The following is a 23,022-nucleotide window of genomic DNA, read 5'->3' on the forward strand; positions in this document are numbered from 1 at the left end:
TCCAGCCGCTGCAGGGATCCCAGGGCCCTTTAAACCGCTGCCCAAGCCCCACTGCCAGAGTCACAGGGTAGCGGCGGCAGGGCTCAGGCAGCATTTTAAAGGGCTGGGGCTCCCTGCAGCGGCAGGAGCCCTGGCCCTTTAAAGTGCCACAGCCCTGTCACCGCTACTCCGGGGCTCGGGCAGCAGGGCTCGGGCAGCGCTTTAAAGGGCTCGGGGCTCCAGCTGCTGCGGGAAGCCCCGGGCCCTTTAAATCGCCAGCCTGGGGAAGCCGGTCTGGTCCGGCACAGTGTACTGTACTGGCTTACTTTCACCTCTGGGGGACCTCAGGAGGTCATCTAGTCCAACCCCCTGCTCAAAGCAGGATCAATCCCCAACTAAACCATCTCAGCCAGGGCTTTGTTAAGCCTGACCTTAAAAACCTCTAAGAAAGGAAATTCCACCACCTCCCTAGGTAACCCATTCCAGTGCTTCGCCATCCCCCTAGTGAAAAAGCTTTTCCTAATATCCAACCTAAACCTCCCGCTCTGCAATTTGAGACCATTACTCCTGGTTCTGTCATCTTGTTTAGTTTTGCCTTTGATCAGCCAGACCATGAGCCAGCTTGTCTTCTCATTGCTGGCTAGGAATGTTAGTCCTGCCTTCACTGGGCTGCATGTTCCTTGTGAAGTACAGAAAACAAGGAGCTAATGTGCATGGGTTCTTTTCTCCATGGGGAGTTCAGAAATTTATCACTGCACTTTGGTGTTGTTTGATCTGAGGCTTCCATGTCAGGCTGACCTTTCCTTCTCTTATAAAACAAGTAGTGCAGTATTTTATAGTAATGTTCCCAAACATTAGGGTGAAATCCTAGCCTAGTGAACTCAGTGGAAACTTTGCTCCCATTAAGACTTAAATGGGACCAAGATTTTGCCTATATCATATAATACTGCAGGCTGGGGAGTGATTGTTGTATTTCCTGTACTTTTTTTAAATAAGGGAACATTTTGTGTTTTGGATCTTTTCTATACAATGCTGTAGTATTTTAATATAAGGGCTTTTTAGATGTTCCTGCCATGAGGCTAGAATTCACCAGGCTTCTGCAGATCGGAAGACAGACCCTTTAGGTTCTATGCTGTATTTGAAAGGCACAGAGATTTTAACTTTAATGGGAGGTCCATGTATGCAAAGAACAGACTAGACACTTAATATTTTTACTTTAGGGGGCTAAGATTTTTCTCTGATTACACACCAGATGGAGTCTTCAATATCCTGGAACATTATTATCTCTCATGTACTTGCAGATGGAGACCACCTACTATTGACATGCTTTTATAATAAACTTTCTTCAAATCTCCTTTTTAGCACTGTCCTAATTAATGATGAGACTTTAAAATAAAAATCAATCTGTTCTGCCTTTCAAATACTTATTAAATCTGATGTATTTATCGTTCTCATTTCTTTACAGAGTCTTCTACAACTCTCACCTTCGGATGATATTTACTCAAACAAACTTCGATTTTTGCAAAGTTTCGAAATACTGGGTCAAAGCTAGTGTCATTTCCTTGTGTGTTTAATATCTTTTACAAAGCCCCTACTAGCCAATTTAATATGTAGGCTTATTTTTACTATTTAACTATTAGCATATATGCAGGTCACTAAGTGAAGTATGATTTTTACATTTTATGTTGATGTTAGTGAAACCACTCTAAAGACACATGCTATAACACTTTTCATGCCATCAGCTGACACCAATGTATTTCTTGGACATAATTACTTCAGGTCTCTGGAGTAAGATCAGTATGCAACTAATGACAGATTTCTGGGAGCAGCAGACAGGAAGAGACAGTGACTACACATATGAGATCAAATTACGCCCATGGGGAATACGGTACCCTGCCTAGATACCCTATGACAACACACTTATCTTAATCACTCTTATTCCTACACCTTCTGGAAAAACGCAGGAACATGTATTTTAAAACACAATTCTGTTAATTATGGATGATAGAGACATATAATTATATACAGACATATATGTTATAGATCTGTTTTACAGCCATAGTAATAACTTTGGTTCATGAAAGAACATTGTTCATCTTGTTCATCAATCTGAATGGGTCGTATACCTGATAAAAATGCCTAAAGACATCTGCAAGTGTAGCCAAGCCCTGAGATAAGTATGCTTTTACAAAGGTTTATTTTTTTTCCTAGAGGGAGTCAGTAGGAAAGATCTGATGTCATCACCACCACCCCTTCCCAGACACTTTGGTGTCTGTTATTTGCACGATGAGATTATATCTGAGCCAAACCCAAATCAATTTATCTCTTGCATTTAAACAATAGATTGGTAGTAATGAAAAGCTGACTCCTGGGTGATCTTAATAACAGTTGTTTGTGCCAAGGCCTCAGGTATCTGCATCTTAAACAACCCAGCAGAAAAAGAAAAAGTGGTTCTGAAAAGCACAGAGGTAAAAGATAAGCTTTGTCTTCCTCTTCTAGTCTGATAGAAGGTCTAAGCTGTCACTTCCTCTGCAGTGGTCATGGTTAAAAGTATATCTACCATAAAGAAGAAGGGTTTAAATTATTGGGGCTATATTTAATGGTATCAGAAACCTATAGAACACTGAATGAAAAATACCATTAAAAGTTAAAATTTACCAACGATTACTATTTTGTGATATCCTAAATAGTGCTGTTATTCCTGATATTTAGAACAGGAACTAACTAGAGTATCTCATATACAGCAATATGGATACTATTGTTACATAGTGACTTCTTAATGATGAATGTAAAGGGATAAGGGATACCATTCCTCCAGGGTCAGAGGCCTGCAGTTAGCTGTCTGTCTGATTAGATCCACCCTCTGCACCTGGAAAAAGAGCTGGAACTTAACTGGCTGATGCTCATAGAAGAGGGCAGCAGTAGATGGAGGGGGAGATCGCAAAACCCTCCAGAAAGCTGAGGGGCAGGGCGGGGGTGTGCCAATAGACTGCTACTGGAGTTACTGCTGAGAGAGGGATTGCTCCAGAAACCAAATGGACAGAAGGGAAACTGTGAAATCCTTTTATTACTGAGGCTGTGAGGTAAGAGACAAATTTTGGACTGCTGAACTTACCGGTGTGAAGGAGTGACTTGGTGAAGGAACTACTCAGCCTGTACAGACTTTGAGGGAAGAATTTGTGAGGTTTTGATTTTTTTTTTTTTGTTAAGAAGGTCTGGCATAAAACAACTATCCCAGTTGGAAACTGCTTCCCTAGCTTCTGTGAGAGAGCTTCAGATAGAATTACCTCAGGGAACAAGCTGGCTCAGCAAGATTAAAACCCGGTCTGGTAAAAGGAGGGCGCTATAAGATAGATCCAGTCCTTCCAGTGACCACACCAGCCCCAACCATACCCCAGCCAGGGGACCTTTACAGGCCTCAAACCTAAACCTAGCCTGGGGAGACCCTACTGGCCCCAGCTTGGGGAGCCTTACCGGGTACAACAAAAACACTACCCCAAGGACCTCTACAGGGCACAACCCTAACCCTTGCCATACAGCATTGCAGAGTCCACCCTAACTCTAGCTCAGGGAGCCCTACTATCCTGAATCCTAATCCTAGGACCTCTACAAACCTTGACACTAACTTTAAACCTTGGAAGACTTACCAGCCCCATTCCTAACTCTAGACCAGGGGTGGGCAAACTTTTTGGGCTGAGGGCCACATCTGGGTAGGGAAATTGTATGCAGGGCTGGGGCAGGGGGTTGGGGTCCGGGAGGGAGTGCGGGATGTGGGAGGGGGTGCGGTGTGCAGGAAGGGGCTCAGGGCAAGGGATTGGGGCAGAGGAGGGGTGTGGGGTATATGAGGGGGCTCAGGGAAGGGGGTTGGGGTGCAGGAGGAGTGCGGGGTGTGGCAGGGGGCTCAGGGGGTTGGGGTGCACAGGGGTGCAGGGAGCTCAGGGCAGGGGGATGGGATGCAGGAGGAGTGCTGGGTGTACGAGGGGGCTCAGGGCAGGGAGTTGGGGTGCAGGAGGGGTACGCGGTGCAGGCAGGGGGCTTAGGGCAGGGAGTTGGGTGGGTGGGGTGCAGGAGGGGTTCGGGCTCCGTCCCGGCACTGCTTACCTATAGTGGCTCCAGGGTGGCAGCAGCACGCACTAGGCTAGGGCAGGCTCCCTGCATGCCTGCCCTGTCCCCAGCTCCCTGCCGCTCCAGGAAGCGCTGCGACCCCTGGGGGAGCGGGAGGGGAGGGCTCCGTGTGCTCTGCCCTTGCTGTGCCTCCAGGTAGCTCCCCCAAAGCTCCCATTGGCCGTGGTTCCCCGTTCCTGGCCAATGGGAGCTGCGGAGGGCGGTGCCTGGAGGCATGGGCAATACATGGAGCCCTCTGCCCCCGCCACCCCCCCCCGCCTGGGGGCCTCAGGGACATAGTGCCGGCCACTTCTGAGAGAGGCACAGGGCCCACGGTGTCACGGGGGGCAATCACGCAGTCTGGATCCAAAGCCCTGAGGGGCCGGATCCGGCCCGCAGGCCATAGTTTGCCCACCCCTGCTCTAGACTGTGGAGCCTTACCAGTCCAAACCGTAATCCTAGCTCAGGGAGCCTTACCGGTTCCAAGTCTTAACACTACTCGGGGGCATCTACAGGCCCATTAAAATATATTTACATTTCAAATATAAGAACGGCCATACTGGGTTAGACCAGTAGTCCAGCTAGCCCAGTGTCCTGTCTTCAGACAGTGGCCAATGCCACGTGCTTCAGAGGGAATGAACAGAACAGGTAATCATCAACTAATCCATCACCTGTCACCCATTCACAGCTTCTAGCAAACAGAGGGTGGGGACATTTCACCGCATGGTTTTGCATCCCTGCCCATCCTGGATAATAGCTATTGATGAACCTATTCTCCATGAACGTATCTAGTTCTTTTTCGAACCCTGTTATAGTCTTGGCCTTCACAACATCCTCTAGTAAAAAGTTCCACAAGTTGACTGTGTGTTGTGTGAAGAAATGCTTCCTTTTGTTTGTTTTAAACCTGCTGCCTATTAATTTCATTTGGTGACCCTTAGTTCTTGTGTTATGAGAAGAAGTAAATAACACTTCCTTATTTACTTTCTCCACACCAGTCATGATTTTGTAGATCTCTATCATAATACATTCCACCCCCATTAGTCATCTATTTTACAAGCTGAAAAGTCCCCATCTTATTAATCTCTCCTCATATAGAAGACATTCCATACCCCAATTATTTTTATTGCCCTTTCCTGAACATTTTCCAATCTCAATATATCTTTTTTGAGATGGGGCAACCAGATCTGCATGCAGCAGTCAAGATGTGGGCGTACCATGGATTTATATAGAGGCAATATGATATTTTCTGTCTTATTTACTATCCCTTTCCTAATGACTCCCAACATTCTGTTTGCTTTTTTGACTGCCACTGCACACTGAGTGGATATTTTCAGAAAACTATCCAGAATGACGTCAAAATCTTTTTCTTGATTGATACCAGCTAATTTAGACCCGTCATTTTATATGTATAGTTGGGATTGTTTTCCAATGTGCATTATTTTGCATTTATTAACATTGAATTTCATCTGCCATTGTGTTGCCCAGTCACCCCGTTTTGTGAGATCCCTTTGTAACTCTTCAGTTTGCTTTAAACTTAAATATCTTGAGTATTTTTGTATTATCTGCAAATTTTGCCACCTCACTGTTTACCCCTTTTTCCAGATCATTTATGAATATGTTGAACAGCACTGGTCCCAGTACAGACCCCTGGGGGCCATCACTATTTACCTCTCTCCATTCTGAAAATTGACCATTTAGTCCTACCCTTTGTTTCCTGTCTTTTAACCAGTTACTGATCCATTAGAGGACCTTCCCTCATATCCCATGACAGCTTACTTTGCTTAAGAGCCTTTACAAAGTATTTGTGGTTTTCTCTATATTTGGAAAGGACAGTTACCTGTTCCGTAACTGGCGTACTTCGAGATGTGTTGCTCGTGTCTATTCCACAGTAGGTGTGCGTGCTCGCCACGTGCACCGGTGCTGGAAGTTTTCCCTTAATAGTATCCGTACTGTGGGAGCACTGTGGCAACCCCTGGAGTGGCGCCTGTATATCACGCTATAAGGGGAGCCACAGGCTCCCCCCACCCTTGGTTCTTTCTTGCCGGACAACTCCGACAGAGGGGAAGGAGGGCGCGGTGTGGAATAGACATGAGCAACACATCTCGAAGAACACTAGTTACGGAACAGGTAACTGTCCTTTCTTCTTCAAGTGATTGCTCATGTGTATTCCACAGTAGGTGATTCCAAGTAATATCTGTTGGAGGTGGGTAGGAGTTCACGATAGTTCGGGACGAAGTACTGCCCTGCCGAACCCAGCGTCATCCCTAGACTGGGAGACAATCGCGTAATGCGAAGTAAATGTGTGAACTGAGGCCCAAGTAGCCTCCCTACAAATGTTCTGGATAGGGACATGGGCTACGTAGGCAGTTGATGAGGCCTGAGCTCTCATTGAATGCGCCCTAATGATCGGTGCAGATCATAGCACATGCGTATGCACGAAGTGATCCTGCGGGAAAGCCGTTGGGTGGAGATAGGCTGCCCCTTTGCCCACTCGGCCGAGGCAATAAAAAGTTGCGAGGATTTCCGGAATGGCTTGGTCCCATCCAGATAAAAAGCCAGTGCCCTACGCACACTGAGCATGTGGAGGTGGCGTTCCTCGTTAGAAGAATGGGGCTTAGGACAGAGCACGGAAAGAAAGATGCTCTGTTCCATATGGAAGGCGGAGACCACCTGCAGGAGGAATGCCAGGAGTGGGTGGAGCTGGACTTTATCCCTGTGGAAGACCGTATAGGGGGGTTCCGAGGTTAAGGCCCTAGGTTCCGAGACACATCGGGCTGACGTGATCGCTACAAGGAAGGCCACCTTCTATGAGAGGTGAGACCAGGAACATGTGGCCAGGGATTCAAAAGGGGGCCCCGTGAGTCAGGACAAGACCAGATTGAGGTCCCCTTGCGGCATAGGGGGGGCGGTCTAGCGTATGGGAAGGGTGGAAGGCCGATGTGGCCGCCAGGTTCACCCTGACTGAGGCAGGTGCCAGTCCTTGGGCCCTAAGGGATAAGAGGTAGTCTTATAAGTTTCCAGGATAAGCTGGAGAGGTGCAGTGGAGGGGGAGACTCCCTGCTCACTTGCCCACCTGGCGAACCTGGACCATTTTGCCACGTATGTCCGATGCGTGGACAGCTTCCTGCTTTCCTGGAGGTCTTGCCTTACCTGCTCCGAACACCTGTTCTCCTCCTTGTTTAGCCACGGAGCAGCCACGCTGTGAGGTGGAGTGCGGCTAGATTGGGATGGAGGAGGCACCCCCTGTGCTGGGAGAGGACGTCCAGGCGGAGCGGCAGCGCCCTCGGGGGGGCCACCAAGAGGCGTAGGAGGGGCCCGTACCAGTGTTGATGGGCCCACGCCACGGCTATGAGAATGACTCTCGCCTTGTCTGCTTTCACCTTCTGAAGGACCTTGGTGATGAGGGGGAACGGGGGAAAGGCATAGAGGAGCTGGCCCGACCACCGTAGGAGGAACGCATCGGAGATTGCGCCCATCCCCACCCCTCCCCTGGAGCAGAACCAGGGACAACGCCGGTTCTGGTGGGTTGCGAACAGGTCGATCTGGGGAACTCTCCACTCTCGGAAGAGCCGGTGAGCAACCTCTGAGTGGAGCGACCACTCATACTGAGGGGAGAAGACCCTGCTGAGGCGGTCCACTTGTGTATTGTGGACACCCGGGAGGTGGGACGCCTTCAGGGAGATATCGTGGGCTATACAGAACTCCCATAGGTTCAGGGCTTACCGGCAGAGGGCTAGAGAGCGAGTCCCGCCTTGCCTGTTGATGTAGTACATGGCAGCAGTGTTGTCCGTGAGGACTCTGACCACCCTGCCACGGAGGTGCGTGAGGAAAGCCACGCATGCCAACTGCACCGCCTTGAGCTCTTTGACATTTATGTGAAGGGACAAGTCCGGGGTTGACCACGTTCCCTGGGTCTGCACTTTCCCTGTGTAGGCTCCCCAGCCGAGGTCTGAAGCATCGGACACCAGGTCTATGGATGGGCTGGCATCCCAGAAGGGAACTCCTTGCAGCATATTGCTCGGGCAAGACCACCATTGAAGGGAACCCAGTATCGGGGACGGAACCATGAGCACGCTGTCTAGGCCGTCCCGAGCTTGGGAGAATTGGGAGGCTAGCCAGATCTGGAGGGGCCTCATTCGGATCTGGCATGGCAGACCATGTATGTACATGCTGCCATGTGCCCCAGAATTCAAAGGCACGCCCTCGCAGTGGTCACCGGGAAAGCCGTGACTGAGGCGATGAGATCCCTTAGGGTCTCGAACCTGTCCAGGGGGAGAGAGACTGTGGCCCTCGAGGAGTCCAGCAGGGCCCCAGTGAACTCTATGTGCTGAATGGGAACTAATGTTGATTTGGTCTCATTCACCACTAGGCCGAGACGGGCGCATGTCGATAGGAACAGTTCCACATGGGTCTTTACCTCGGAGTGGGCCTCCCCCTTGAGGAGCCAGTCGTCCACGTAAGGGAAGATCTGTACCCCCTCCTGCCTAAGGTAGGCCGCTACCACAGCCATACATTTCGTAAAAACCCTGGGTGCCGTGAATAGGCCAAATGGGAGGACCGCAAACTGGTAGTGATCCATCCCCACCAGAAAGCGGTGGAAGCATCTGTGCCTCTTGAAAATATGGATATGAAAATATGCGTCCTGAAGGTCCAGGGCCGCGTACCAGTCCCCCGGGTCCAGGGAGGGGATAATAGAGGCCAAGGACACCAGGCAGAACTTGGAATGGACTAGAAACTGGTTTAGGTCCCACAGGTTGAGGATGGGCCTGAGGCCCCCTTTGGCCTTCGGGATCAGGAAGTATCGGGATTAGAACCACCTCTTTCCCTGCCTCTTGCCCTTGGAGGGCCCAGGCTGCGGGGCAGAGCGGGACTGCCGCTGAATCTGGCGTTTCTGGTCTCTGGGTCTTTTATACGGGGGCTCGTATCCACTCCTCGCAGGTTGAGCTATTTGGCCTTGTCCTTAGCCGTAGGGATGTAGAGGCCCAAGATCTGCAAGGTAGTGCGGGAATCTTTCATCCCATGAAGCCTGACGTCCATATGGTCTGCAAAGAGTACCTTCCCATCGAACGGGAGGTCCTGCATCAGGGATTGGGCCTCTGTCGACAGTCCCGACAACAGGAGCCACGACGCCCTGCGCATGGAAATCGCGGAAGCCATTGAGCGGGCCGCAGTGTCAGCTGCATCCAATGCCATTTGCTGGGCTGCTTTAGCAGCCACCACTCTGTGTTCCACCTGTGCCTTGAAGTCCTTCCTATCCCGATCCGGGAGGAGGGGCTCGAACTTAGGCAGAGACTCCCAAAGGTTAAAGTCATACCTGCTCAGTAGGGCCTGGTGGTTGGCTACCCTAAGCTGGAAACTCGCAGAGGAATAAAGCTTTCTCCCAAAGGAGTCCAGCGTCTGGCGTCCTTATTTTTGGGGGTGGGCACGGGCTGGCCCTGTTGCTCCTTGTGGTTTACTGATTCCACCATGGGCGAGTTGGGTGCTGGGTGGGAATAGAGGTATTCGTGGTCCTTGGCCGGCACGAAGTATTTCCTCTATGCCTTCTTGGAGATAGGGGCCAAGGAGGCAGGGGTTTGCCAGAGGGTGTTGGAGATGTTGGCAATACCCTGGTGCAGGGACAGGACCAGGCGGCCCGGTGCTGAGGGAGACAGGACGTTGAAGAGGGAATCGGACGGACCCTCCATCTCCTTGGCCTGCAGCTGGAGGCTGGATGCCACCCGCTTTAGCAGGTCCTGGTGCGTCTTGAAGTTCTCCTGTGGGACTGAGGGCGGAGGCACCGTTATGGTGTCATCCGGTGCCGGGGAGAGGGCCCGCACGGAGCCGAGAGCCTCAGTTGGTGCTGGGGCGTCGAGCCCCAGATCAGAGTCTGGGCATGGATCCGCCGACTCGTGACCCGCCAACTTGTCCCGTAGGTGGCTGGATGAGGCCGATAGAGTCTGAGACGTTCCGGCGACCGAATGAGCCCCCATCTGGGCTGGCATCAGTGGCCACAGTACTGACTGGCACCACTGTCCTTGCCACGGGGCCCCTTGCCATTGACCTGCCTGAGAGCTCGATGGCACTATCTGTTCCGGCTGAACAGCACGGACCGAGGGTGGGTGTCTGGGTGCCGAAGCCGAGGTCACCAACGAATGCTCAGTGCCCCGGGAATGGTGCCTGTGACATCATCACCCTCGGGACCTGGACCTTGACGTCGAGGAACGGTACCTGCCCGAAGAACTACTTCGGGTACCCGTGATGGCGATGCGAGGTCCGGCGCCCCGGTGCCGGGCGCCCCGGTGCCGAGCACCCCAGGGGGTGTCCCGAGTGCGACATCTAGCTGATCGGGAGCTGGAACGGGAATGACGATGTCTATCCTATCAAGAGCAGCTGCGGTACCCATGCTGTGCAGGTGAGCACTCCCGGTGCCTACGCTCGCTGGCAGGCGGTGTCAAGGGCCCCCGCAACTCCCGTCCTGATGGCGACCTGGATGGTCTGGCCGGTGCCCGGCTGCGTGCTTGGGACTGGCAGGCTCATAATGTCCTTCGCAGCCTGCATCACCTCCGGCATCGACAGCATCCGTACCGGTGGGGATGCATGGGCCTACGGTGCCGGGCTGCTCCGCTCCACACAAGTTGGATGCCTTGAGCCCAGGAGGGACTGAGGGCTACTCAACGCGGGACCAGCCTCCCCCTTTTCCTTGTCACGGCGCTGCTGTGAGGCCGGGTCCTTCCTTGCTTTTTGGAGGGAGAGCGGTGCCGACTGGTCGCAGGGGCCTCGCTATGCACCGAAGACGTGGTGGCCGGCGCCAAGTCCGATTGGCGTGCCGGCGTTGGGGCCAGTGCCAACTCCATCAGGAGAGCTCGAAGTCTAATGTCTCTCTCCTTCTTGGTCCTTGGCTTGAACAACCTGCAGATCTTGCAACGGTCGCTAATGTGAGTCTCACCCAGGCAACGGAGACACTCAGCGTGCGAGTCACTCCTAGGCATAGAACGGCGACAGGAGTCGCACGACTTGAAGCCTCGGGCACGGGGCATGCCCCGAGTCCACTCTAACAACTGAAGAAACAATTTACAAATGGTACCACTAAGGTCGAGAAGAAAAGGCTGCAGCAGAGTTGGAGCACAAGGTTCCGACTACCTTCACTGGTGGCAAGAAGGAACTGAGTGTGGGGGGAGCCCGTGGCGTGATATACAGGCGCCACTCCAGGGCTTGCCATGGTGCTCCCCCAGTACGGATACTGCTAAGGGAAAAACGTCTGGCACCGGTGCACGTGGTGAGCACGCACACCTACTGTGGAATACACATGAGCAATCACTCAAAGAAAAACAGGAAATATCATGATCAGTTAACTAATATGGTGACCATTGTGGACACTATTACAACATGGACATTGCAAAGCAGCTCAAGTGCAGTGTCATGAGTATCTCTTACAAGGAGCTTTGCATCCATCTTTTACTCGTGTCAGCTAGCACTGGAAGATCCTAGAGCAATAATCTACTAGTAGACCATCTGCTTTTACCTGAACCTGATGGAAGAAATGGATTACCAATAGCATAGGGAATTACTGTGGATGGCAACATTCAAAATCAGACTGTTTACTGAAATAGATACCACCACAAACAGATCTAGCTATGGTCAGGGCTGATGTCTATACAAGCATAAATGTACTTCTATCAGATGTAGACATGTCCTAACTCTAAAAGGTCTACCCACTCTGTGATCTTGTTGTTGAAAACGATACCTATTTCCAGCTGTTTCTCACCGGTCTCAACTTCTGTCCAGGGGACAGATCCCCTTTTCCCAATGAAGGCAATAGGAATTCTGTCACTGACTAAATGGACATTTTTACATTGTCTGTTCAATAAATCTAACAGTTTTTATTACTAGTAGCATATATTAGCCACATAGCTTTAGTATGCAAGATACTGTCACTGTTTCTTGTTTATCTTTCTTATAGGTCCTACTGAATGAATTAGCTTTCAAGTCACATTAAAACCAAGACACATTTGAAAAACTCTTTATAAAATATTTGTAAACCAGAATGTAGGATTTTGGCTGTCAAATTTTTATTACATGATATCCTTACATAGCTTTTGTACTAGTAAGAATTTTTACAGTACCTCGGTTTGTCACCTTCTGCTTGGTTTTGGATTTGATTTAGAGAAGGAATCAGATGAACATGTTATATCAACTACTTACCATTCTAAGTATGGCGCTATTTGGATTTGAATATATATGAACCTATAGTGCTTAGCTGAATTTGTAGGTACAGTACATGGAATCCAATACTGATGATAATTTATGAAGTTAAGAACACTGTTTCCTATAATATTGCAAACTTAGTTTATGATAACGTAATTAGTTACACTAATAACACTGCTTAGGCACGGTCTTGCTAATTATGATTTTATAAATATTAATGATATCTAGGCTGTGTGTTTGATTCCCTCTAGTACAGTCATTCATCATGGTATTTCCCTTATATCCAGGCTGCATTATTTTTCTTCCTTTTCCTCTTATTTGTTCGTTACTGGACATGCAGTCACCCTGAATTTGGGACTGAAATATAATATACTATTATCTCTTCAATGGTTCAGCCTGGATAAACTTTACATTTTGTCATCTGTTAGCAATGGTCCAATGATATAATTTTGTATTAAAGGCAATCAAATACAAAGTCAGTTATAATCTGTATCTCTTGCTCTTTTTAAATGTCTAACATAGCCAGAAAACTAGATTACATAGGACTTCGTTTTTATTCTTTTTCATGTGACCTGTTTCAAGTTAAGCTTCCTTTGAATTATTAAATGCTTCCTTAAAGCATCTTTTCATACTACCTTTTTAAAGTTAATTATTGATGTAGTGACAAGCTGAAAAGACTAAAAATTGTAATTTTTTCCCTTTTCATTCAGAAGGACGTGAAAAATATCTTCTGACAATGGCTGTCTATTTAGTATAATAAAAAGGTAATACTAAGATAGAATACCGAATGTTGTTTTAAGGGAAGAATTGTTAACATCACTGTATTATACAAAGTGTAAATGCAGTGTGTATTTCTCTGACGATATCTGTTAAAGAGAAAGTTGGGACATAACCTTTTGAGCTGGGGTTTAACCACATAAACTTAAGCAGCTGAAAGAAAACAGATTAGAATTTTTTTAAACACTAGTATTCAGAGCTTTAGGAATAAGATTGTCTTTTCCACAGAAAGATAACATTATAATTTTCAGGCCACCACAGAGAACCAAAAAAAAAAAAAAATCACTAACCTCCTACTGAAAAGAAATCCAGTCAACAGCAACGATAAGCAGAGATTTGGAAACATTTGACACTGCAAATCCTATTCTTTTGTAATTCTTTACTTTTTACAACATTTTCAACAGGGTTATATTAGACTTCTAGAAGGATAATCAATAGCCATGATGCCATAACTGAAACCACTCTTCAAAGTGATCCCCTCTAGTAACTTGAAACAAAGACACAGACTCACTGCTGTGGTGAGATTTTAATTGGTACAGGGGGCAGGAGAGTGCCATTAGGGAGCCAGTTATATCTCCCTGATTCTGAACATGAATCTGCAGGATGCCTAGTGTAAGGAAGAACAGTCTTGGGGCTGCTGCATTCCACTCCAACTGGCCAGAGTCCCCAACAGGACTGCTGGAGCAAAGAAGAAGAATGATCTAGTGGTTAGGATGCTAGTCTAGAAGATCAGGGACCTGAGTTCAAGTTCCTGCTTTACCACAGACTTCTTGTGGTAGACCCTCAGGCAAGTTACTTAGGCTCTCTATGCTTCAGTTTCTGCCCTGTAAAATGGGGATAATAGCACTTTCCCACCTCAGATGTTCTAAGAATAAATCTGTTAGAGATTGCGAAGTGCTCAGATACTATAGTAATGGGGCTGATGGAACACAGCAGGTAAACTGGCTCTATGCCAACTAAGAGCTCTCTCATGCTTGGAGATCTCTCAGATGGCTGAGCTATTTGCATTTGGCATCCTTTGTGTGACCAGAGTGTTGCAAAAGGGTTGAAACATACTATGGATTCTGACCCAAAATCAGCCATGCAAATCTGAATTAAAAAGTACAATGAAGAGAGAATTTCTAATACTTTTTGTCTTTACATTCTATATTTAAAAAACAAGCCATGCTACTGTCAATGAAGTGGTGACATAATGTCAATGGTAACAGTAGTAATATGACATCACAAATTGCCTGGTGACTATTCAGAAGGGGACAAAAGACCTCATACCAACTAATTTTGATGGCAATGGTGACAAAATATGGCCACTGGGATAAAAAGCATAACCCATCATATGAAACTATGCTTGAAGCCAAAAGCTGATATCATTAGCCAGGAAGCTCAGTGTAACAGCATACCTTTCCAATCAGATCAGCAATTTTGGGTACTGGTTTTCCTTTCTGATGGCACATGGTTGCAGGACTCTGTCCATCCCAGTCTTGAAGCTCCTCAATGCTTTTCAGATAAAGTAGGGCTCTCAGTCCTGTGCAGTAGTCCTCAATCACAGTGAAATCTTGATTCTGTACTGCACTGCACACCTATAAAACACACACCCAGCAATCAACAACAAATTTCCAATGGTATATGAGATTACTTGTGCTGTTTGAACTTACTGATGTTCAGGGGCCTTAAATGCAACTGTATTATGAACATCAGAATAAATGGAACTCAGGAATTTAAGCTGATAAGTTCCTTATCCTTGTGTCACCACTAGTGTAGAGTTGGAACATGAATTCTCACGCCAGACACAGCTGGGCCTACCCAAGCAAGTGGGAGAAGGCCTCCCGAAACAGCACATGCCATCCAGGAAAAGAACACTTTAGAGTGCAGGAAGACTTAAGGTCTCTCTCTCCGCATTAGTATTATAATTTGCACTCCTGTAGCACCTAGAGGTCTGGGGTCCATTGTGCTTGGCACTCTACAAACACATAATAAAGAGATGGTCCCTGTTCTGAAGACCTTACGGACACAGGTAGAAACAGCAGAAGGATGCCCTTACGACCAACACCTGAAAATTTTTCTATCTCTGCTAAGCCCAACTTGTGGCTATCAGGCCAACTTAAAACTCTAACCAACCACAGTGACCCTGGAAATGAAATAACACTTGACCAAAAAAACCCATGACTGTTCTATTGACTGTCTCCCAGGGCCCAAGCCATAGCTCACTCATTAGTGACTGGACTGTCTGATGGGCACCAACCATCAAAGAGCCTAGTGGATATAGCCTGGGCAGCTAAAAGCCCAAATTCAGCTATGAAAAATCTCCCAAAGACATCAAATATGGCAGTAAGTATCATCTGATACCAATTTCAGAAATCCCAACCAGAGCACTAAAATGAACTGGAGACACCACCAACAGGCTCCATGAACCAAATTAAACACACACACACAATTCCTGCCCAAAGTGTTGGTCCCTAGTATTGCCAAGCACAAGTGGCCAAAGCATGAGTCAGGATCCCACCCCAAGATCATGATTTTTTTTTTAATGGGATTGTTTTCATTTATCTTCTCGTTTTTAGCCTTTAGGATTCAAATTTAAAGGTCTTTTCTGTGACCATGAGAGCTAGAAATGTACTTGAAACCCCCCCCCACACCCCCCCAAAAAACCAACCAACCAAACAAACAAACAAAAAACCCACCCTGAGATCCTCACATAGGCATCGGATTTCAGGAACTTGGGCTTCAAAAACAAACAAGCAACAACAACAACAACAAAAAATCAAACATTGTGAGGCTGACAATACAATTGAAAAGATTTACAATTCTGGGGTTATATGTCTACACTGCAAAAAAATAAATGTCTCAGAACCCAGGTCTACGGACTCAGGCTCGTGCTACGGTGCTATAAATAACCATTTGGACATTCCAGATTGGGCAATAGCTCAGGCTCTGAAGCCCAGAGAGGGGATAGGCTTCAGAGCCTGAACTCCAGTCTGAGTCAGACCATCCAAATGGCTATTTATAGTGCTGTAGTGTGAGCCCAAGTCTGTTTTTTGTAGATATATCTAAGTCTCTGTCTCCAAAGTTCTGCAACCACTTGGCATGAGTACTCTATATTGCTAGGCCTTACTGGTTGGCTCCCTTCCACTTCATATGAGGAACATGAAGGGGAGGGGTCAGCTGAAGTATCCAAGCACCCTGAAGGGGAAAGAAGCCCAATTAATACTGTATCCTCTTAAAGAGGAACCACCAATTTTCCTGCCGTGCAAACTGCAGACATATTAGGTAAATCTTTGGAAAGACTATCAGGCACCAGTCTAAGTCAGTGTTTTCAGTGACTGATATAAGCTTTTATTCATATGAGGACATCAGAAAAGCATGTAATGAATAAAACAATGAAATGGTCTCCTACTTCAAGACAATATAAACAAACACACACACACACACACACCCTCTAAAACTAAATCATAAGATTCACTAGATACTTGATTTCACCACTTAAGGGAAAAAAAGACCTAGGTAACATATCAACATTTTACACATGGTTTCACAAACTAATACAAGCTGCAGTTCAGAAGAAGAAAGGTATATTTTAAAATATTGTACACCACTGCTTTGCAGGAAAAAAGGGGAATAAGTATAAAATATGCACAAGAACATTTCCTATGCAGCCCATTTACATTACACAAAATCTGTTTCTCTGGAGAAACAGGGTGAGCATTAATTAGATCTGTTATGCCTTCCATAGACTTAGAGATTTTCTTTTCAGAGCAATTATAGAGAACATCATAATAATTTCCTCCACAGGTTATTTAACTGAAAACCCAACTGATGGTTTATTTAAACCTCTTTGTTCGCTAAAGGATTCCATTTTTTTAGCATATGGGTAACACTTTTATTAGCTATTTTAAAAAAAATATTTAAAATGTAAGAAAATATAGTTAAAAGCCATGCTATGTCATGTCACTTAAAACAAGTTCAGATTCTGATGTCGAATTTCTGAAATATTTTGACAGGATGCGTACACATGAGATACACTAGAGGATACCTGTTATAACCTTATAAATAGAGAGGCTTTTACTTTTTTTCCATATTATGGTGCAACATTATGAATTGAAATAACCTAAGAATGTGCAGAAGACGATAGCAAACTAAAAATCAGAAGGGTTGTTGTGATAATTTAAATTTACTCTAATTGTGAGCTCAAATGTAAAAATATGTGAAAGTTCATAAGATATCACAATAAGTTATAATGAAAATGTTGATGGGAAAAGCTGAATTAGTCTAAACAAAAAGACTACATATACAACTCAAGGACTGTGATGCGATCATGTCTGGCAAACAACAGAATGTGGTCTGGAAACTAATGAACCAAAACCGATGTGTTGGAAACAAGGCCTCACTGGCGGACAAACTAATGAAGGGAGGAGCTATTCCACTCATCATTCCCTTTATGGATCCCTAAAGAGATTTTTGGGGGAAAAGAACAGCCAGAGGCCACTGAAGCAAGCTTCACCATCATGGCTGCCACCCCACTATCTCGTGGGATCCTGGACCTTCGTCATCCTAATCCTGAGAGAGGTCCTGACCAGCCTGTGCGAGACAGAGGGACCTAGATAACATTGCCACTGCTACTGGCTAGAGCTGAATCCCAAACATGAACTGAGATGAAATGGGATCAGACTTTAACAAAAACAGCAGCAGCAACAAGAAGCTACAGCTCATTTCAACCAACTTCTTCTCTTTTACACACAAGAATAATTATTACCATCGTTGATATCATTTAAAAGACTGTGAAACAAGGGGTTTTTCCCCTTCTCAAACTCTCTCCAGTTAAAGGGAAAGGGAACAAGGTATATTGTTAAAATGAAAGCCTTACGTAACACTCAACATTTCAAATGCTTTAACTGTTTTTCTTTCTTTTCTGTATCTTTAATAAACGGTTAAAAGGATCTTTAAAGATGTATTTGTCATGGTACTAAGCAGGCTGAATTCTCTGTATACCGAACCTTGTTTAATACTATTTAATGTTGGATAGTGACAGGCACAACACCACTGGGAGGATGGAGGATGGGGAATGGAGGAACAGTGCTTCCAATCTTTTACACACACAAGTAAATATATTGAGCAATTATATCTCATATAACCTAAGAATAAATTCTAAGGGCTTGGTCCTGAGCTGCATAATGCAAGGGTAACTCATTAAGTGAAATCCACTTTATATGATTTCACTGGGAAATGCACCTCTGGAATGCATCACAGGATCAAGCTCTGTGAAACTGCAAGCGTGAGAGGCACACATACATTGCAGGATCCCTACTTATGTACAGTATAAGAGATTACCGCCCTAATATATTGATTAATAACCATGGATACATCTATATAACTTTGTCAGTGGGATCTTGAAAAAGCTCAGCAGCGAGCTAGAGTGAATGTGTCAGCAGAGTTCTTTTTACTACTTGTTGTATATTTGTTTTTAATAATTTGCTTCTATTTGAAACATTTTTATTCACATTCCATATTTTTTGAAAATGATATTATCAATAATGTGCATCAGTGATAATGACACTTTATAAATGGCCTGCTGGGTTTTTATAATCATCATTACAAAACACAGTAGGGCCAAATCCTGAAGACTTTACCGAGGCACATTTCCCACTGGGTTCACTGGATTTTGCCAAGAGCGACTGCTTTTGAGGGAAATACCCACACATCAGCGTGTCATGTTTTGTTTTGTTCTCTGCAGAAAAAGCTTTAGGGCTGCCCCAAACTCAGCATATTCCACAGGATTTTGGGAGGCTAGGGCCATCCATACAAAGCCAGGACCCTGGAATAGCCCCTACCAACTCACTAGCTGTGCAGTTCCATTTAAAGGCTTCCCCAGATGGTGAACACCTTCTTGAGAGAAATGGCAGGGGAGGAGAGGATTATTTGGAAAATATATTTCAGGTAAGAGGTGTATTATCTTTTTCATATAATTTCTGTGGGGTTGGATGGGGGAAGATGTGTACCTCTCTCTAGTCCCAATCCTGTTCCCCTCCTCAGCCTGGAGCTTCAGTCTTCACCTTCCCCACCAGGATGGACTCTGGAGTCGATGGAGAAGCTTCTGCAGAATCCAGGATGGTTGTGGAAGAGATGGTGCCACAGAGGCAGCAGTGAACGTTAGCCCCACACTCCTTCAGTTCCATCCCTGCCCTGTATCTCCTCACACAATTCCCAGCTAAGGAGATGCAGAAAGTTTACTGTCCCTTTACAGCATGCATGGAGCAAAGAACTGGAGAAAGCCAGATAATTTGGCCCTATATGTTTTATTACACTGTTAATTTTCAAGTGGTATAAATATTTGTGCAATAATTAGATTGTGATAACAAAAATGCCTCAGTGCTGAGTATCATCAAGGCAATGTTTCTAATTCTCCATCACCATCAGTCCTGGTTAGCAGTAGCACTCCTATTCTAACCTGTCTCAAATCACTATTGTGGCTCTCTATCATTACTGAATTCACATCATTCATAGCTTAGAAGTAGCGGGGAGACAATTTTATTTTTCCTTCCATCAAAAATATAGGTTTTGCTCTCTGTTGGAAAATGGGCACAAAATAATAGTAATTGTAATGAAAAGAGGTACACTAGGTAGGCAGACTGGTAGTGGAGATACACAGTCAGATAAGGAGATTGATGGGTATATATTTGTATATACACATGCAAATCACAAAGGTTGACTGTTCTACCATATTAGTTTCCATTTGTTGTAGCTGTACAACATCAAAGCATTGATGTCCCTATCTATTGCATTTAGCGGTAATGTAATGGACTACCAAAAGAAATCAAAGTGAGAGTTTCTAAGTAGTTTCCTGGCAATTGAGACAGCAGGCTCTTTCATCTGCACTGTAACTGTGGCAGTGCATTGATTTAAACTCCTTCTGAGATCTCAAATGCTTTTATAGTCTTAGGCCTCTCTGGCAGCTTTTTTCCCCCCCAAGTGATACAATTTTCGCATTTAGCAGAATGCCATCTTACTTCCCCCAAAAGGAAGAGACTTATTTCAGCATTGCTACTAAACTGCACAAGATCTCTAAATAAAATAGCTCTCGAAATGCCATCCTATTAGAAAATCTGCCTTTGACTTTACACATTCTAATATTCTGACTCTAGCAATGGGATAAACAACAAAATTTCCTCTCGGGTACCTTCGATGTTCTGCAATGGATAAGCAGTTTTGCTTTTATATTAATTTGGATGAGTTTGCTTTGAAATGTTCCTCACTGATATGCCCAGAAGGTAAGGAAAAGAGTTACTCAGCCTCTTGTATTATACTATGTATCTAATTTTAAATGTATTTGTCATCATTTAATGCAAGTTTTTTCATTATAAATTCTTCCTGAGAACTGTTAAATACATATATCTACCTTTTTGTCTGAGAAGTATTTATGAATCCGTTTAGGCTATTTTTTTTAATGTACAGTTGAGATCATTGTCTTTTTGTTTCGTTTCTATTGGCTTAGGTTATATTGAAGACAGACTGTACTACATAAAAGCAATACAAGGTGCTTCATGAAGGGACCTACCCGAGCCTTGCCAGCTAATGGGTGTAATCTAATATTCCTAAAAAAACTAGGACATTCATGATGGGTAAATGCGCGATTTAAATCTCGGTAATGCTTACATATGATTTTTAAAACTGTATCTTCTGTAGCTAGTAGTAGACTACTCAAGTCTGTGAAGAACGTTCTCTGCCACATAGTGAAAAATGCTGCATAACTATTGCACATGAAGATAATAAATCTATTGTGCAGTTTCTAAGCAATGATTTAGATTAACACAGAGTATTCAAAGAATCAGGAAATCAAAAAGAGCACATTCAGCATCCCCAGACTACTTCAGCACCTACTTATAATGCGGGAGGGATGTAATAAGAATGTAAGCATCCAAATATAATGCTCTAGGGCAAAGGTTCTCCAACTGTCATAGACTCATAGACTTTAAGGTCAGAAGGGACCATTATGATCATCTGGTCTGACCCCCTGCATGCTGCAGGCCACAAAACTGTCCCTACCCCTTCCCTTGACTCTGCTGTTGAAGTCCCCAAATCCTGTGTTTTAGTGACTTCAATTGGCAGAGAACCCTCCTGCTAGCGATCCCTGCCCCATGCTGCGGAGGAAGGCGAAAAACCTCCAGGGCCTCAGCCAATCTACCCTGGAGGAAAATTCCTTCCCGACCCAAACATGGCGATCAGTAAGACCCCGAGCATGTAGGCAAGAGTCTCCAGCCTGACCCCTGTTAGCCATTATACTATTTACCTGCCATTGCTTGGTATTCCTTTGCTAATATGTTTTACTATTAAACCATTCCCTCCATAAACTTATCTAACTTAATCTTAAAACCAGACAGGTCCCTCGCCCCCACCGTTTCCCTCGGAAGGCCGTTCCAATATTTCACCCCTCTGACGGTCATCTTTAGACCGCTAGTAGTCTGCAGACAGTGGTCCACGGAGAGCTGTCTGGTCACATAATTCTGGCTCCTCCTTTATAGCTGTAAATTACATTACAACAGCTAAAAATACATTGTATACTTTCCTAAAATTACTTCTCTAAATAAGCAATTGCTGTAGTTGCCTGGAAGATATTACATGATTGTGAAAATGAGGGGAGGTGGTATAGGAGACAATGTGGTTCACACTCTAAAAAAGTTTGAGAACCTCTCTTCTAAAAGGACAAGTTCATGACTAAGAAAAATCTTCTTAAGTATTGATAAAATATAGATGAAATTATTTGATTTATTCACATTAGCTTCTAAATGACTCTAGAGATATAGGATAGCAGATGGGATGCTATTTAACAAGGCTTGGGAATGCAGTATCAAGATGCAAGGCTGAGTTGGATGAGAGTTTTTTATCCTTCTTTTGAACATTACAACTGAACAAAGGTACATAAATGTTTGTTCATTTAGATTCTGAGTAAGCAGCTTGGAGGGATCAAATTCTGTGAGAGTTGTGCTGATCTGCAGATTAAAAAGGCATGCTCTGCATTACTTTCATATGAGACTATAGTATTCTGTTAGTTCTAGGAGCTACAGAGCTAACCCCTATACAGTACATGGGCACATGCAGGATTTTACAATCACGACTATCTATTTAGGAAAACAAATACGATTTCACATGCCTTGAGCATTACAGCTCTGAGCAATGATCTCATGATCAGTCACCCATAATGAACTGTACCATTGTATTGTAGGTGCTATGCAACGTGAAGGAGATACTTGTAGGCAGACACGCTAAAAAGCAGTATGTAAACAGGCCAGGCACATGTTTAGATTCTACACCTGTCTTTAACTTCATCATGTACTTGTGGAATATCAAAGGCACAAAGCTCTATCCTGTGCCAAGAAGTAGGAAAATATTGTGGAGGGAAATGCATTTCAGCAGCTAGTGCAGCATCAGATCAGTTGCTGTGTCATGCAGTTACAGGGCCATTGGCACTATTCTCCTGCCCTGCCTTCTCAAGTCCTCCAAAGATAGATGTCCTCTTCATCAAGCTCCCTAAACCTGGCAGCTTAATCTTGAAAGGCAGATCCAGGTTATTCTGAAAGAGTCAGTAACCCTTCTAAAATCCAGTTTACTTTCTACCTCAAAAATCATATTCAAACATAGGGAGAAATTATTATTATTGGTGCAATGAAACAAAAAATAATGCTAGAAAGTCAGGAATTCCATCACTTCTTGACTTCTCTCTGGATGGACTTTCCTTGGCCTAAGAGTCAGCAACATAAAAGGACACAGGTCGGTAATGAACAGCATCATTAACTCATGGACAGGCAGGTTCAAGTAGCTCCTCTGCCTGACTCAGAAAAAAGGTTTTCATCCCAGACCATTCTGAACAGGCAATGAAAGAATCAGAACCTACATCCCAGGCCAGTGCTCTAACCACAGGGCTACAGAGAAAATCTCTCTCTCACACACACACACAAACAACCCAAGAACCTGATGAAATATTCATTGACA

General features: G+C 45.2%; 1 protein-coding gene and 1 long non-coding RNA gene across 17 annotated transcripts in view; one reads left to right on the forward strand and one right to left on the reverse strand.

The window, feature by feature from the left end:
• Positions 1–23,022, reverse strand: part of DPYD (dihydropyrimidine dehydrogenase) — a 612,292-nt gene that overhangs the window by 50,744 nt on the left and 538,526 nt on the right. For 14 of the 15 annotated variants that reach the window (XM_065555590.1, XM_065555591.1, XM_065555589.1 and 11 more), the window contains one exon: positions 14,442–14,621. The exons of the other annotated variant lie outside the window; for it this stretch is intronic. In XM_065555590.1, coding sequence (XP_065411662.1) covers positions 14,442–14,621 — 180 coding nt within the window. The remainder of the gene's footprint in view (positions 1–14,441; positions 14,622–23,022) is intronic. 15 annotated transcript variants of the gene reach the window in all.
• Positions 19,958–23,022, forward strand: part of LOC101944254 (uncharacterized) — a 30,039-nt gene continuing 26,974 nt past the window's right edge. For both annotated transcript variants that reach the window (XR_010590013.1, XR_257097.4), the window contains exons 1-2: positions 19,958–20,303; positions 20,528–20,654. This is a non-coding gene — a long non-coding RNA (uncharacterized LOC101944254). The remainder of the gene's footprint in view (positions 20,304–20,527; positions 20,655–23,022) is intronic.

Source organism: Chrysemys picta, chromosome 8 (genome assembly GCF_011386835.1).
Source record: "Chrysemys picta bellii isolate R12L10 chromosome 8, ASM1138683v2, whole genome shotgun sequence".
In the NCBI taxonomy this organism is placed as follows: Eukaryota; Metazoa; Chordata; order Testudines; family Emydidae; genus Chrysemys; species Chrysemys picta.